Source organism: Phocoena sinus, chromosome 10 (assembly GCF_008692025.1).
Source record: "Phocoena sinus isolate mPhoSin1 chromosome 10, mPhoSin1.pri, whole genome shotgun sequence".
Classification (NCBI taxonomy): Eukaryota; Metazoa; Chordata; class Mammalia; order Artiodactyla; family Phocoenidae; genus Phocoena; species Phocoena sinus.
The window spans coordinates 63,724,107-63,740,897 of NC_045772.1; the positions used below are offsets into that span (position 1 = coordinate 63,724,107).

The following is a 16,791-nucleotide window of genomic DNA, read 5'->3' on the forward strand; positions in this document are numbered from 1 at the left end:
CCACGACCAGTAGTCGTGGCCCACCGGCTTAGTTGCCCCGGGGCACGTGGGACCCTCCTGGACCAGGGCTCGAACCTGTGTCCCCTGCATTGACAGGCGGACTCCCAAACCACGGCGCCACCAGGGCTGTCCCCTCCATTTTTCTCTTAACCCTTCTGACTACTTCACTTCCCACTCCCCTCCCCGTTGGGATCCTATCTATTCCTCAAAGCTCGGTTTGACGCCTCTTCCTCTCTGATTCCCAGCCAAAAATGGGCTTGCTTCCCCCGAATCCCCAGAACACAGTCCCCACCTCCGCACTCTGCGCCGCTTGTACCCCACCCCACGCCGGTGCTGAGCGCACTGCCTGGAACGCGGAAGTGCTCCAGAGGTCCTGGTGTAACTGACGGAGGGAACAGTAATTCTCGACTGGAGGTAGGGTGTAAGACCTCTAGAGATGGAGAGCAAATGAGAAGGAACTGGGAGATAAAAACCGAGAGGGGGAGAGAGGATGAAGACAAACACTGGGCGGCGACTAGACGGCCCGCCGCCACGGGCCCAGTCTCGCCCCGCCCCGCCAGGCCCCCCACTGCCCAGCGACCGACGGTGCCCGTTCCCCGGTAGCGATTTCTGGGCAGGCGGCCCGCCGGGCGAGAGGTGGGGCGCGGGAGGCGGCGGGGCGGCGCGCTCGGCCGGTCCTCCGCGTCCTCACATTAGCATAAATCCCATTAGCTGCTCCCGCGCGCCGGAGTGGGGTGAGGGTTCTGCCTCGTGCGGCCGCGAGGGCGGGCGCAGCGGTGCTAACGCATCCTCCGACGGCGCGTTCCGGCTGACAGAGGCCCGTTTACAATCGTTATCTCGCTGGCATCCCTGAACCATCCGGTGCGTGGGGCTCTCCCAATGCGAGGGATTAAAAAACCAGCCAACATCTCGTGTCTAATAGGTGGCCGAGCTGGAATCGAATCCATGCTTTCTGGCATCAGTTCTCATGCTTTTTCCGTTACAGGTGCAGCCTCAGGATGCCTCTCTACCCAGACTATAGTTTGGGAAGAAAGAGGTTTAAGACCCCCCCCCGCCCCCGCCCCCCCCCCCCCCACCTTTCCTGTGCTTCTCACCGGGCTGGTGCAGCAGGGAAGGGGGTTGAGTGGAATGGGAGGGGTGTGGTGGTGCTTTGGATGGAGGGAGGAATTGGGGGGGCAGTGTCACCAACCCTCATCCATCATTTGGGACAGAATTTGGGTGATGGAGTGGAAGCTTCCACCGTCCTATTGAACTCACCTCCGCTCACCCAAAGGACTATTTATTGGAGCTGCAAAAGCAAGAGATTATAGCAGTAAATGAGAGGAGTACCATCTCTGTTCTCTGGAAGTTTGCAGTCTAGTAGGGAAAATCAGGAATATTTACGGAGCACTTACTCTGTGCCAGGAACTGTGCGAACTTTTTTTTTTAAACCTATTTTTGGCTGCATTTGGGTCTTTGTTGCCGCCCACCGGCTTTCTCTAGTTGCTGGGAGTGTGGGCTACTCTTCCTTGTGGTGCTTGGACTTTTCGTTGTGGTCAGGCTTCTCTTGTGGCGGAGCACAGGCTCTAGGCGCATGGGCTTCAACAGTTGTGGTGTGTAGGCTTAGTAGTTGTGGCTCCCGGGCTCTAGAGCGCAGGCTCAGTGGTTGTGGTGCACGGGCTTAGTTGCTCCGCGGCATGTGGGATCTTCCCGGACCAGAGCTCTAACCCGTGTCCCCTGCATTGTCAGGTGGATTCTTAACCACTGCACCACCAGGGAAGTCCTGTGTGCCAACTGCTTTACATGGATGTCTCACTTATTCCTCTCAACAACTCTATGAAATAGGTATTATTATGATTTACATTTATAGACGAGTGAGCAAAGGCACAGATGACTTCTGAAAGGCCATATAGCTGGTGACTAGAAGAACCAGGAAGATGAAACAGATGAGCTGACATGTGTGACAGGGGAGGAAGAGGATGATGGGGAAACTTGTAGCAAAAGCATGGCTCTAGGCCTCAGAGACCTCCCTGAGCAAGGCAGAAAACTTCTCAGCTGCCCAAAAGGCTGAGTAGAATTTAGCCAGGTAAAGAGGCTGTAAGGGTGGGGAAGAGGAATTGCAAACGCCAGAGGGTCAGGAAGTGCAGCTCTAGGGGCAAGCCAGGGCCAGGTTAGGAGAGGCTTATTAAGGATTTTGGTCTTTATTGAGGAGGAAGTTGAAGTCATTAATGGTTTTAAACAAAAGAGAGGCATGATTAGACTTGCATTTTTAAAAGATCATTCGGGGGACTTCCCTGGTGACACAGTGGGTAAGACTCCTCACTCCCAATGCAGGGGGCTCGGGTTCAATCCCTGGCCAGGGAACTAGATCCCACATGCATGCCACAACTAAGACCCATGCAACCAAACAAATAAATAAAATAAATATTAAAAATTTTTTAAAAAGAGATCATTCAGGGCGTAAAGAATGCAAGTGAGGGGTAAACAGATTCACTGATGGCTTGGACCACTGAATTGGATTAGGGTGGTGAAGGTAGGAAGAAGTAAAGTGGGTGCATACAAGAGATACTTAAGAGCTGCACTAAGTAATTGGATAAGGGGTGAAAGGGAGAGGGAGAAAGCTGAGTCATTTTATACCCCCTTCTCTCCCTCAACCCCTAGATCCAATCATTTAATAAATTCATTTGATTTCATGAATGTCTTTCCCACCCGTCCCCTCCTTTCCATCCCCGCTGCCACTGGCCTAATTCAGCTCAGGTCCTCTCCCTAACAATGAAGCAAGAGTCTTTCTACCTTCAGATTTTCCCCTCTCCAGACAATCCTCCATGCCATTTGCGGTACGACCTATGTAAAATGCAAACATAGTTGGAGTCAACCCCATCCCCATTGTCTTGTCATTTTGTCAATTACAGGATAAAGTCCCATCCTTTCCTAGTCTGGTCATTCTTTGCTAGCTTCTTCCCCTCCTCAGGCCCAAGCTGCACAAGAGGTGTCACACCCACTGAACCCCCAGTTACCTGCATGTTACGGTAAATATTCCTTCACAGCACTAAACCTTCACAAATCCTTTGCTTGTGTATTTATTATATATACATGTGACTCATTTCTGAGAGGTCACATTGTCAGGAATTGCCTCTCCTTTCTATCAGGTAAATTCCTATTCATACTTCAAGTCCAAGCTCAGATAACAAGTCTCTGTAGGCTTTTCTAACACTCCCGCCCCCCTGATAGGATTAATTGCTTCCTCATCTGTGCTTCTAAAGCACTTTACACATATTCTGTTCTTGTATATGTTTAACTGTATTATAGGTGTAGGAGGCACAGGCTAATGCAATCAACTAAATGAGTGCTCCTGACGTTGAAGGGTTGTGGGAAGGAATAAATGGGATAATATGTGTACAGTTAATATTTCTTCATCTCTTATCTAATAATACAAATCTTTATTACAGTTTACAAAGTGTAAACTTTGATAGTGTTCCACATACTCTCCTGTTTGATCTAGGAATAAGCCTGTGAGATAGGGTTGATACTGTTATTTCTGTTTTATAGTTGGAGGAAGTGAAGTACAGAAGGGTTAAAAAGTGATGATGTGGCTGGTTCAGCGGTATGCGGAGGCACAAAAGTGCTCCACAGTATTTGTTTAAATGGAGTCAAGTTTTCTGATTATAAAACCTGTGATCTTCCCTTTAAACCACACTGCTTCTTGCATGCATTAGCCAGTATTTTTTTCAAGTTGCAGGTAGCTAATAATTAATAAATTCAATGAGGTAGGGACAACCAACATGGCAGGGGTGGTGGTAAGAGAATAGGAAAAAAATAGTTCAGAATACATTCATGGAGTAAGGATAAGCAGAGTTCTGTACTACGTGGTTGTAATGTAAAATCTGTTTCTCGCTGTGGATTTGGATTAAAAGAAAGCATGAAAGCCCCGTGTTAGCACTATGCCAAGTTCTAAATGAACGTTTATTAAATGAAATCATGGCACTTTCATTTTATATTTTTGTTTTCCCGATGTGTAGCTACTGGAAAGCAGATATCATGTCATCTTTATTTTTCCAGTTCCTAGAAGAGTCCTTGTTACAAATTTGGTGCAATTAATAAATGTGTGTCAAATGAAAACCTGGAATGCAGGAATGAATGAAGGCAGTGTACAGCTCGGCATATATGGTTGTAAATGACTGCTGTTCTATCTCCTTCCGGAATTCTTCCTATTCAATCGAGAGATGAGACACTGTTCAGTTAACAGTTTCCAAAAGTCCTATTTCTCAGTCTGGAGAAAACAGTAAGGCCAAGAATATTTTGCACTCAAGAAGTATCACTTGCCCTTAGTCAACATGGTATCGTGAATGGCTTCAGGAAAGGGCTCCGGAGGGGTTGAGGGGAAGGGGGAAACAACAACAACAACAAAAAACGGTTGACCTTAGTCAAGATGGCTGCCTTTGGCTTCGCTCTATCAGAACGCGCATGCCCAGCCTTGTCCCCGCCCCCTCCCCGTGGCCCTGACGCGTGCGTCGCAACGTAGGGGGACAGCGCGGGAGGAATAAATTTCTCTGTGATTGGTTGGGGCCGGATTTCAAACACGAGCTGGCGGCGAGGAGCTTCTCTGCCGTTGGGTGAGTCGCGGAGGGAAGTGGAAGGCCGCCCAGGTGGGGCCCGGGGGACCCGACCAAGTGGGTGCTGGGAGTTGCGAGAAAAGGTGGGTCTGGCGCTGGGTTTGTGGTGGGAGGCAGGCGTCCGCGGTTGTGAAGCCGTGGCCCGCTCGCGGGTTGTGGTGGAGGCCGGCTCCTACAGCCCCTCCTTTGAAGGCTCTCCATGGGCCGGGGGCGCGGGCGGCCTGAGCGGGCGGTGGCTGGGAAGTGGGTGGCTTCTTTCTTGGCGCCGTGTTCTGTGGAAAGCCGGGGGCCTCTTTTTGAGATGGTGGCTTGAACAAGGCAGGAGCCACCCCAAAGAAGTGGCTCTCACTTAAAGACAGAGTTAGGGAGTGGGTGGGCTAACACCACCGTTCTCCTCAGAGGAGCAAGACTTTTTCGAAGGGAAAAGCAGGCCCTGGTGTTTGAGAGGCCGGCGCGGCTCCGAGTGGTGCCCCTCTCCCTAGTGGGCTGTGTGAGTCTAGGTAGGCAATGACATCTTGCCCTTCCCGTCCTAAATCCCAGCCTTAGTAACAACGAGGCCATTTCACATACATCCCTCTTCAGGATTTCATTCCTCGGCAGAGGGTGTGCATAGGAACGTGGGGTGATAAGCTGTTTTTTCTTTTTCTTTTTTTTAAAGAAACGTCATCATACTCTTCAATGTGGAAGGTGAGCTTTTCGAGTTATTGAAAGTGTTCAGAGAAGACGCTTTTCCTATAGCTTAATCATTCAACAGGTGCTTATTAAGTGCAAAATGTAAGTACAGGACAATCTTACTTGGCTTTAAAGGAGCTTGCAGTTTATTTGGGTTAATAGAACTTAGAAAGGTAACAGATTATGTTACCATTAGTAGGCCTTTACACTGTTGAGAGTACTGTACATTAGTACAGCCCTTTTAGAAAATATTTTGGCACTGTATATCAAGAGTCATAGGGCTTCCCTGGTGGCGCAGTGGTTGAGAGTCCGCCTGCCGATGCAGGGGACACGGGTTCGTGCCCTGGGCCGGGAAGATCCCACATGCCGCGGAGCGGCTGGGCCCGTGAGCCATGGCCGCTGAGCCTGCGCGTCCGGAGCCTGTGCTCCACAACGGGAGAGGCCACAACAGTGAGAGGCCCGCGTACCAAAAAAAAAAAAAAAAAAAAAAAAAGAGTCATAAGAGGTTTTTATCCTCTGACTTGGTAATCCCAGCCTTGGAAATCCATTTTAAGGCACACGGCCACCTGAAGAAAAACACTGTCCTTGGTGATGTTCAATTTATTTATTCGGTGAATATTTAGTAATCATTTGCCAAGTGTCAGGCACTGTTCTAGGCACCAGGGGCTCAGCGATGAACAAACAAAAATCCCTGCCTTCTTGGAACTTAAACTATTGGGGAGACAGACAATAAACAAAATAAGTAAGTTAATATATAAGTATGTTAGGTGGAGATGAGTGCTTTTGAGCAAAATAAAGCAGAGAAGTGTTAGGGGGAAAGATGCAATTTAAAATAGTGTGGTTAAGAATGAGACAATGACTTTTTTAAAAATTGAAGTGTAGTTGATTTACAATGTTGTATTAGTTTCTGGTGTACAGCAAAGTGATTCAGTTTTATATATATATTGTTTTTCATATTCTTCTCCATTATAGTTTACTGAATCTAGTTCCCTGTGCTATACAGTAGAACCTTGTTGTTTTATCTATTTTATATATAGTAGTTTGATTCTGCTAATCCCAAACTCATAATTTATCCCACCCCCTTTCCCCTTTGGTAACCATAAGTTTGTTTTCTGTGTCTAAGTCTGTTTCTGTTTCGTAAATAAGTTCATTTGTGCCATATTTTAGATTCCACATATAAATATCATATGGTATTTGTCTTTTCTCTTTCTGACTTACTTCACTTATTATAATCTCTAGGTTCATCCATGTTGCTGCAGATGGCATTGTTTCATTCTTTTTTATAGCTGAGTAGTATTCTATTTGTGTATATATACACCACATCTTTTTTTTTTTTTTTTGTGGTATGCGGGCCTGTCACTGTTGTGGCCTCTCCTGTTGCAGAGCACAAGCTCTGGACGCGCAGGCTCAGCGGCCATGGCTCACGGGCCCAGCCACTCCGCGGCACATGGGATCTTCCCGGACTGGGGCACGAACCCGTGTCGCCTGAATCGGCAGGTGGACTCTCAACCACTGCGCCACCAGGGAAGCCCCAAATCTTCTTTATCCATTCATCTGTCAATGGAAATTTAGGTTGTTTCCATGTCTTGGCTATTGTAAATAGTGCTGCTGTGAACATTGGGGTGCATGTATCTTTTCAAATCATAGTTTTCTCCACATATATGCCCAGGAGTGGGATTGCAGGATCATTTGGTAGCTCTATTTTTAGTTTTTTAAGGAACCTCCGTACTGTTTTCCATAGTGGCTGCACCAATTTACATTCCCACCAACAGTGTAGGAGGGTTCCCTTTTCTCCACAGCCTCTCTAGCATTTATTTGCAGACTTTTTTTTTTTGGTGGTACGTGGGCCCCCACTGTTGTGGCCTCTCCTGTTGCAGGCTCCGGACGCGCAGGCTCAGCGGCCATGGCTCACGGGCCCAGCCGCTCTGCGGCATGTGGGATCCTCCCGGACCGGGGCACGAACCTGTGTCCCCTGCATTGGCAGGCGGACTCTCAACCACTGCGCCAGGAAGGCCCCTCATTGTAGTTTTGATTTGCATTTCTCTAATAATTAGCGATGTTGAGCATCTTTCCATGTGCCTATCGGCCATCTGTAAGAGGCAATGACATTTGAATAAATACCTGAAGGAAGTGAGGGAGTGACCATGTGAGAGGTTCTAAGTAGATGTAACAAAAAAAACGAAATTACCTAAATGTCCAAGGAAGAGAACAGTTAAATAAATGTTCATGAACTTTTTGTAACTTAATGGAAACATGATTTAAAAAAAGTAAAACACAAAATTATGTATAAATCTATGATTGCAATTCGATGAAATATGGGTGCATAATGGGCAAAGATTAGATAGGGAGGTGCATATAGTTGTTTAGGGTGGTGAGGTTTTAGTTTCACCATTAAATAACTTTTTTTTTCTTTTTAAAAAAATTTTGGCCACACCTTGCAGCATGCGGGGATCATAGTTCCCCTGCCAGGGATCGAACTTCACCCTTTGCAGTAGAAGCCCGGAGTCTTAACCACTGGACCACCAGGGATGTCCTTTTTTTTTTGAACATAGAAAATTAACAGTATGAGGCAGTGTTTTATATCTACCAAATGAGTGTTATAGATAATAAAGAGGTTATTTTGGACTAAAATGGTTAGGGAATGCTTTAGTGAGTTGGTAAGACTTATACTAGACCCTGAGGAATGGAACAGTTTGGAATGGAAGGAATTCACAGAAGAAAAAATAAGAGGAGAACTTAGTATAACGAACTGGTAATCATTTTCTGAAAAACAGTAATTCAACTTGTCCCATTTCGTTTTTTTGTTTTGTTTCGTTTTGTTTTTGGGGCCATGCTGCAGGGGTTTGTGGGATCTTAGTTCTCCCACCAGGGATCGAACCGGGCCCTTGGCAGTGAAAGTGCAGAGTCCTAACCACTGGACTGCCGGGGAATTTCCTCCCATTCCGTACTTTAATCTTCATTCATGTTGGACTGAGGATGTTCTATTTACTCTTTCTGCAATTGACTTGCTCATGAGAACATTCGGTTTCAAGATACTCCTTCTGCCTGCCAGTTGAATAGAGGCTTTGATATGGTGAAGCAGAAGCTGGACATTTGGGAAAAAGAATTATTCCGAAATGCTTTCATTTGAAAGAATCTTGTATTGAGACAGTCTTAAGGAATGTTTTTTCTTGGCAGCAGAGAACAGAGAACCTGTATTGTTGATTTCTTGGGACTCTCCAGATTTAGTAATGTTTGTGAGAATGTTTTTCATTAAAACTCTTCCCTGAAAAACGCGCTGCTTTGTGTGACAGAATTTAACACCCTCAATGCATCTAAAACCTGATGTATAGGTCTCTTAATAATGTTGTTTGTAAGGGGAGGAAGAAGAGGCTAGAGATTTTTCCCGGGATACTCTGCAGTAAGATCTGGAATAGTCTGTTATTCTGAAGGATGATCTCTGTTCTCTTGGCTGGTGATTGAAATTAAATTGGGGACTCAAAGCAATCACATCAAGCTGAGACTCTTTCCTGGTGATGCCAAATTGCTCCCTTAGGGATACTCACAGATTGGGAATCTGTAACACAGTGACTTCTCCACCTCTGGGGCTTCTCATCAATAACAGCTGAGATTCTCTAGCACCTTTTTGTTTAAAGCACTCAACAAACTGATTTCCTTGCTACACACAAGGATCATTTCAGCTTTCCCGAAAGGCAGCCGCCTCTGTAGTGAAAAAGTGACATCTGTTTTACAGCTGCAAAGCAATGTACTGCAATATGACTTTGTTTTTGTTTCCTTTCACATTAGTGTATCTCCTAGCTATGAGCTAAATAATAAAGGGGGGGAAATAAAGAAGTATTCATGAGGGTAAAAATGTGACCCAGCAGGAAAATTAAGGCCATTTTCAATTGACATTGAATAGGATGAGTAAATTTTAGCTTTTCAAGCTACAATTTGGTTGAGATATCAGAGTTAGTACTGATACAGAAAGATATTTTTGGCATCTATAAATAATTCCTGAGAGTCACTTCTGTAGCACGTTAATAAAAATGCATGGTCCCTTAGCATATAAAGAGAAGAGGATTATATTTTCTAGTGCTGTTTTTGGATTGCCCAAAGTAAATCTATGTTAGAGGAAAAATTAACTCTTCTCAGATGCTATGAGCCTCATGTAGAAGAGCTTGTTTAAGAGCCTAGACAAGGTCAAGTTTTGCTATCTCCTCCCTTCTTTTTGATCTGGGTTCCAGCTATGATTTGGTAATCACTGTTCTAGGATGTAAATAACAACAATCAGACCAAAACAAAAGCAAAAAATGTATACCCACTATAATACCCTATATTCTTTTTTTTAATTAATTAATTTTGGCTGCGTTGGGTCCTCGTTGCTGTGCACAGGCTTTCTCTAGTTGTGGTGAGTGGGGGCTACTCTTCATTGTGGTGCTCAGGCTTCTCATTGCGGTGGCTTCTCTTGTTGCAGGGCACGGGCTCTAGGCTCGCGGGCTCCAGTAGTTGTGGCACGTGGGCTCAGTCGTTGTGGCTTGCGGGTTCTAGAGCGCAGGCTTCAGTACTTGTGACGCATGGCTTAGTTGCTCCGTGGCATGTGGGATCTTCCTGGACCAGGGCTTGAACCTGTGTCCCCTGCATTGGCAGGTGGATTCTTAACCACTGTGCCACCAGGGAAGTCCAATACCCTATATTCTTATAATGAGCTTCAATTTATATGGTATAAAACTTTTACCTACGTTAATTTGTAATATTCTGTGAGGTAAATAGGACAAGTATTATCGTTCCCATTTATAGATGTTTCTCAGAATTTAAGTGACTTATGCAAGGTTATACAACGGGTAGATAGAGGAACTAAAATTATATCCTAGGGCTTCTGCTCCCTCACCTTTCTTTTAACTGTTCTGTTTTCATCTATATTAAACGTGATGTTCAGGTACAATGGAAATTCTTTTGACAGAATCATGGGGGGGGGGGGCGTGTGTGTGTGTGTCTGTGTGTGTGTGTGTTAGTTCATGTGTTTGTTCTCTGACTTCGATTTATCAAGTATTTTTTAAAAGTACTGAGTCTTTGTGCAATACAGCGGTGCCAAATGTAAGGTTTCTCCTCTCAAATCTACAGTTTAGCTGGGACATAGGATAGAAACATGGTAAAGTTAAATTAGAGTATAAGGTGTCTGAGTGCCAATTGAGCAAAGTAGTTGGGGAAAGACTGGGGCCAGGGAGGCCAGTTGAAGTGAATGTTAATGACCTGCAAGTGATGATGGGCTGGGTATGACACACATGAGAGAAGAATCCACAGAGTTTGGTGATTATACTTGTAGGAAGGGGAGTAACTTAAGGTGATGCTGAGGTTTGGAACTGAGTGACTGGGAGAATGATAAAAATAAGGAAATTAAAGTTGGGTGTCGGTAGGAGAGGGAGTATGGTAGGTCATTGGGTAAAGTAGTTGATGACGTGTGGGGGAAGGATAGAATGATGTCTCAAAATCGAGCTCAACATCCAGGGCATCCGAAACAAATTGAGAGTTACAAGATTGACTTAGGAGAGAGCTGAGGGCTGGAGAGAGAAATGGATGAGTTGTCTGTAGAGATGTAATGACTAAGGTGGGATAGTTTGATACGTTTAGTCAAACAGCTATCTCCTAGGTACTAGGCATCATGATAGGAGAACATGTAGATCGAGGTAGTTCTATGAGATAATAGTTACTATGGTGAGATGTCCACAGGTAGGTACTCTGTGTCTATAGTCTTTTCAGGAATCAGGTTGTGTTTTCAAGAAAGTACCTCCCCACAGCACTCACTCTAGGGAGTGGTATGCACAAAGGAAATAGGAAAGAAGAATAGAGGAACTTGAGAAAATGAGGGATTTCTCTTAAAGGAGACAAGGAATCAGGTTGTTGTATTGTCATTTAAGACATAAAAACCCTCTGAATTTTTTTTTGTGTGTGTGTGTGTTTAAGGGTAGTGCCATTTCTTTTTTTTTTTCTTTTTTTTTTTGGCTGTGTTGGGTCTCTGTTGTTGTGCGCAGGCCCTCCAGCTGCTGCGAGCAGGGGCCACTTCTGCTGCGGTGCGCGGGCTTCTCATTGTGGTGGCTTCTCCTGTTGCAGAGCACGGGCTCCAGGCATATGCGGGCCTCAGCAGCTGTGGCTTGTGGGCTCCAGAGCGCAGGCTCAGCAGTCGTGGCGCACAGGCTTAGCTGCTCTGTGGCACGTGGGATCTTCCTGGACCAGGGCTCGAACCTGTGTCCCCTGCATTGGCAGATGGGTTCTCAACCACTGCGCCATCCAGGGAAGTCCCTTCTTTCTTTTTTTTTTAAATAACCAGTTTTCAGTACCCTAGTTGCACTGTCCCATTTTCCTTTTCTGCATTCCTGGACAGATAAAAGTTTCCCTATGTACTGAGCTCACTGTCTTATAGTCTCAGAATATACAGATGAGTGCAGAGATGATAGAAACCAATAATACCCCATATTAAAACTGATCACTGGGGGGACTTGCCTGGTGGCTCATTGGTTAAGAATCTGCCTGCCACTGCAGGGGGCATGGGTTTGAGCCCTGGTCTGGGAAGATCCCACATGCCACAGAGCAACTAAGCTTGTGAGCCACAACTACTGAGCCTGCACTCTAGAGCATGAGAGCCACAACTACTGAGCCCATGCGCCACAACTACTGAAGCCCACGTGCCTAGAGCCCATGCTCTGCAACAAGAGAAGCCACCACAATAAGAAGCCCGCGCACCACATGAAGAGTAGCCCCCACTGGCCACAACTAGAGAAAGCCTGCGCGCAGCAACAAAGACCCAACACAGCCAAAAAAATAAAAATAAAAAAATTGATCACTGGGAATTCCCTGGTAGTCCAGTGGTTAGGACACCGCGCTTCCACTGCAGGAGGCTTGGGTTCAATCCCTGGTTGGGGAACTAAGATGCTGCATGCTGCAAGGTGCGGCCCCCCCAAAATATGCTGGATGCAATAAATGTTTTAAAAAAAAACAAAAACAAAACTGATCACTGTCTTTCATTTTTATTGGGAGCTAAAGGAAATCATCATTTGAATAGGCTACTGAATGCCCTGCCCCTGTTTTCTGTCCTGTAGCACTTAGAAGTATTTGCCTTTTTTGTCATATTGTTAAAACCCATGGGCACCTCCATGACTTCCACATCTCTTCCTACCAGTTTTAATGCTATTCTTTTAGTTTTGTTCTTAGTTTAGAGGAAGAGCTTTGTAATAAATTTGTTGGTCCGGTTGCTTAGCAGCTTGCCGTGATTATGTAGCTTGGAACAGATACATTGCCATTTGAAAATCTTGGTTTCCAGCCCTGATTCATGTATATATTGCATTCAAGCTTGGAATTGAAAGCTTTTTTTGCTATTAGAGCAACCATCATACAAGTACAGATGAATAAGTCTGTAACATTTAATAGAAAATATCTTTATGTTTATATATTCCTTTTTCCTTTGTGTTTTTTCTGCCCTTTCTTGCCTTCATAGCTTATGGTACAATCTTGCAAACATTGTAAAATCACTAAACCTTCGTAAAAGAGTTCTTAAAATTTTATTTAGATGCATGAAAAAAGGGCCTGGACTAGAATGTTGAAGGGGTGATTAGGAGAAACATAAGAAGAATCCTTTAATGGTGTTTCTGAGAACATTCAATTTTCAAATGAAACTTGATTTTTAAATTTCATTTCCTTGATAATTTTCATAAAATCCCGCTGATTTCTTTCTTTTTTGAAGATCTTAGTTCCTTAAAGTGTTCCCAGTTAAAGTCTATTTGGAATAGAACTGCCTGTAAGGACACCATTTTTAATGTAATATCAGCAAGTCTTTGCCGGGGGAAATATGAAGCCTGAAATTCACTATTACAGAACACAGGAGCAAATGATTTTTCCTTTGCCCTTCTAACTGTGAAGGTGGTGTATTGTCTCCTTGATGCCAGAATATGGTACAACATAATCCTTTGCCTATACTTAGTATAAATTTATTAGACATAGTCCCTGCACGCAGTCCAGCAGAGAGCCCTGCATTACAGAAATAATTCTTGAGCTGCTGAGCTGGCAGTTTCCCCACTTAATCACTTGTGTGACGTCATCTGCGCTGTTGGTAGGAAATGTGCTGACCATGTACTGCGTTTTAAAAGACAGTTGCAACAGGGGTACTAGCTAAAGATGAAATTAAAAATAAACCTTTTAAGTTACATGGAAGGTCTCCAAAGTGCAGCAGGATTAAAGTGGCAAAAATGTTATATTGATAGGCTTGACTAAGTAGTTGGTCACCTAGTAATCAACTGACATACTTGTCCCTAATTGCTTCTCAGCTCCAGAGCGATTGCAGAGTGGAGGAAAAGAAGTAGGCAGGAAGGGGTGTTATATTCAGGGGACTGAAATGCGTTTGTAATTTTCAAATGAGTCTTAAACATTCCAACTTTGTTTTTATAATAAGGATTACAAAAAACATCAGTTGTTAGCTCGAGATTCTCATAGTGGTAGCTACACATGGAAGAGTCCAGATGTTAGTCACTGATCACTGTACTGGATTGCTCCTGAATCTTTTGTCTGGGGGAGATGGCAGGACCCCTAATGTATATTTGATTTGATTTCTTGGCAGAAAGATGGATACTTTGATGCTGAATATGCGGAATCTGTTTGAGCAGCTTGTACGCCGGATGGAGATTCTCAGTGAAGGAAATGAAGTCCGTAAGTCATTCTGAGCTGGCCTGTGTGAAGAGAAAAAACAGATTTCAGATTTCGGTTTTCTGCAAAGCCAAAGTGTATTCCAATCCTAAAATTGTTTTTCACTTGAGTTATCTAAAAAGAAAATGATGGTCACTTATCTATGGTCAAAACTTAATGGACACTCATTGTAAATGGTCACTTATTTTTCTGTAGTTGTTTTTAAATGGGTTTTACCCAGACTTTTTTCATTATCAGGGTTCTCTTTTCACTACATAGTTGGCATTAGTCGTCGGTTTTATTTTCTTATCACGAACTGGGCAAAATCTACTGAATTTCTAAGGATGTTCCCTTTTTTCTTTAGAGTAGTAGTTGTCTACATTTTTTATCCTGGGTTTTCCCTGTGTTCTATAAAACATTTTCAATTGAAGAGGAGAAAAATGACAGTTTCTTTTTGAAGGAGGGACAGTTCATCTGCTTTCACCTACCTATTTGATGCTTAGTAATAAAGGGTTAAGGTTGGGTGGAGAGCTGGGAAGAAAAAGGACGTGGTGACACAGTAGTCTTCTGGGAAGTAGATTAGTGAGAAAGAAAGGTGGGGCTGATAGCACTGACCTAAGTGATGTAAGGGAATTTTTCTTTACCAGCTTTTCTTTGTGTTACCATGCTCTTCTATTTCAGGTTTTCATGTATACCTAGTATAGCGGGTGTTGCTGTTAAGTCAGTCTCATTGGTACAAAAGTAATGCAAGAACTGTGTCTTAAACTTAAAAAGAAAACAATCTCCATAGTACTTAGTATGGTGTCTTGCTTGTGCCATTCAATATTTTCTTTAATTTGATTCATGTTTTTGATAGCTCTCATCTACTTACAGGCCTTTCAAAACAGTATTCTATTTTCTCTCTCTAATAGCTGTTGCATGACCCTATCGTCTGGTATCAACTCAATAACCATGATAGCATACTAATTAGGCTTCTCTTTGAGGTCACATCATCTCAGAAGATGGATTGCTTTGGAGTCTAGTGGGGAGGAGTATTGAATAGGAGATCTTAAAATTCAGGTTCACTCAGCAAATAATGGCTTTATGGAAAAAAGTAGGGTTTGAGTTGAGCCTTAGATTAGGTATAGGGTAGGATCCCAACAGACAGACATGAAAGAAGGCATTTAGGGTCAGGGGAGCCACCTGAGTGGAGACAAGAGGGTGTGGAGTGTGAGGGGAATAAGAGTAAGAGGAAGTGGTTTAATCAGAACCATGCTTTTAGAAGGTTACCCTGGCAGAGGTGGAGGCTGTATCAGAAGTGGAGGCTGGGAGGTTGATTAGGACATGGTTGCCATAGCTCAGGAAAGAGGCAATGGGGAGCCCCAACTGGAGTGGTGATTGTGAAGGTGGAAATAAGGAGAAATGGGTGGAAGAGATTGTGACTAAGATCTCTAGGAGGAGGCAGCTGATAGTATTTGGGGGCCGAGGGAGGAACCTGAGGTTTGGAGTCTCAGTAACTCTTGCTGGCTTTTAACTGTTATTTTTGTGTCTGTTTCTCCATCTGTAAAAAAGGACTTTTGCCATGAGGATTTCAAGATAAATGAGGTACTAGTTGTGAAAATACCTTTTGAAATAATTATGTCCCCCAAAATATAAGATATTATTTTTACAAGAACCTTTATTTTATAAGCAAATTTCTATCTTCCCTTGATTTCTGTTATAAAATAGAGGTACGTTGGTTGTGTTGGGGTTTTTTTTTTGGCTGCGTTGGGTCTTCGTTGCTGTGCGCAGCCTTTCTCTAGTTGTGGCGAGCGGGGGCTACTCTTTGTTGAGGTGTGCAGGCTTCTCATTGCCGTGGCTTCTCTTTGTTGTGGAGCACGGGCTGTAGGCATGCGGGCTTCAGTAGTTGTAGCACACGGGCTCGGTAGTTGGGGCTCGCGGGCTCTAGAGCGCAGGCTCAGTAGTTGTGGAGCATGGGCTTCGTTGCTCCCCGGCACGTGGGAACTTCCCAGACCAGGGCTTGAACCAGTGTCCCCTGCATTGGCAGGCGGATTCTCAACCACTGCCCCACTAGGGAAGCCCAGAGGTACATTTTGTCCCCTCTCCAAATCCCTAACTTGGAATGTTGGCTTTTTTTTTTTTTTTTTTTTTTTTGGTCTCTGCCAGGTCTTATTTGCAGCATGTGGGCTCTTAGTTGCAGCATGTGAGATCTAGTTCCCTGACCAGGGATCGAACCCGGGCCCTCTGCATTGGGAGTGTGGAATCTTAACCACTGGACCACCAGGGAAGTCCCGGAATGTTGGCTTTTGAGGAGCTAAAGTGGCTTAGTGTTTTCTAGACTCTAGAATTTCCTTTTCTGCAACCACCCCAGTCTGTCCTCTTCTTAGATCCTAGGAATTCCTCCCATCCCTCCGTGTCCCCTGACTCCTTACTCTTGCTTTTCATCATAATAACTTCATTCCTCTTTCTCCTTTTTGTATAGTTATAGTTTTTTTTTTTTTTAAAGCTAGGTCCAAGGTTACCGAAAGATCAGAGTGAAAGTTAATATTCAAATAAAATGACTTTAATAGCCTAGATACTTTATCTTTGTTTTCCCCAGTCTACATGATTTTTATCTTCTATTTTTATCATGGGACGCCTGAACTTTTTTGACGTTGGTCTGTAAATTAGGAATAAATATAACTTAATATTTATCAGGTGCCTATTGTGTGCCAACACCATACTAGGTTGGTGCTATGCTATATGCAGTAGGTGATACTAAAGTGTATGTGACATGGTGCCTGTCTTCAAGAAGATTAAGGTATTTAAGTTTCAGAGACAGGATTCTGTCTCATGAAACAGAAGATGATACAAGTATAAAAATATATGCTTTGGGGAAGTATAGAAAAATGGAGCA

General features: G+C 44.2%; 1 protein-coding gene across 1 annotated transcript in view; it reads left to right on the top strand.

Annotated features, from left to right (window-relative positions):
- The first annotated feature begins 393 nt into the window (after positions 1 to 393).
- RACGAP1 (Rac GTPase activating protein 1) overlaps positions 394 to 16,791 on the top strand; it is a 33,501-nt gene continuing 17,103 nt past the window's right edge. Inside the window, 3 exon segments of the mRNA XM_032646701.1 lie at positions 394 to 414; positions 5,251 to 5,279; positions 13,852 to 13,940. Coding sequence (XP_032502592.1) covers positions 13,856 to 13,940 — 85 coding nt within the window. The 5' untranslated portion in view covers positions 394 to 414; positions 5,251 to 5,279; positions 13,852 to 13,855.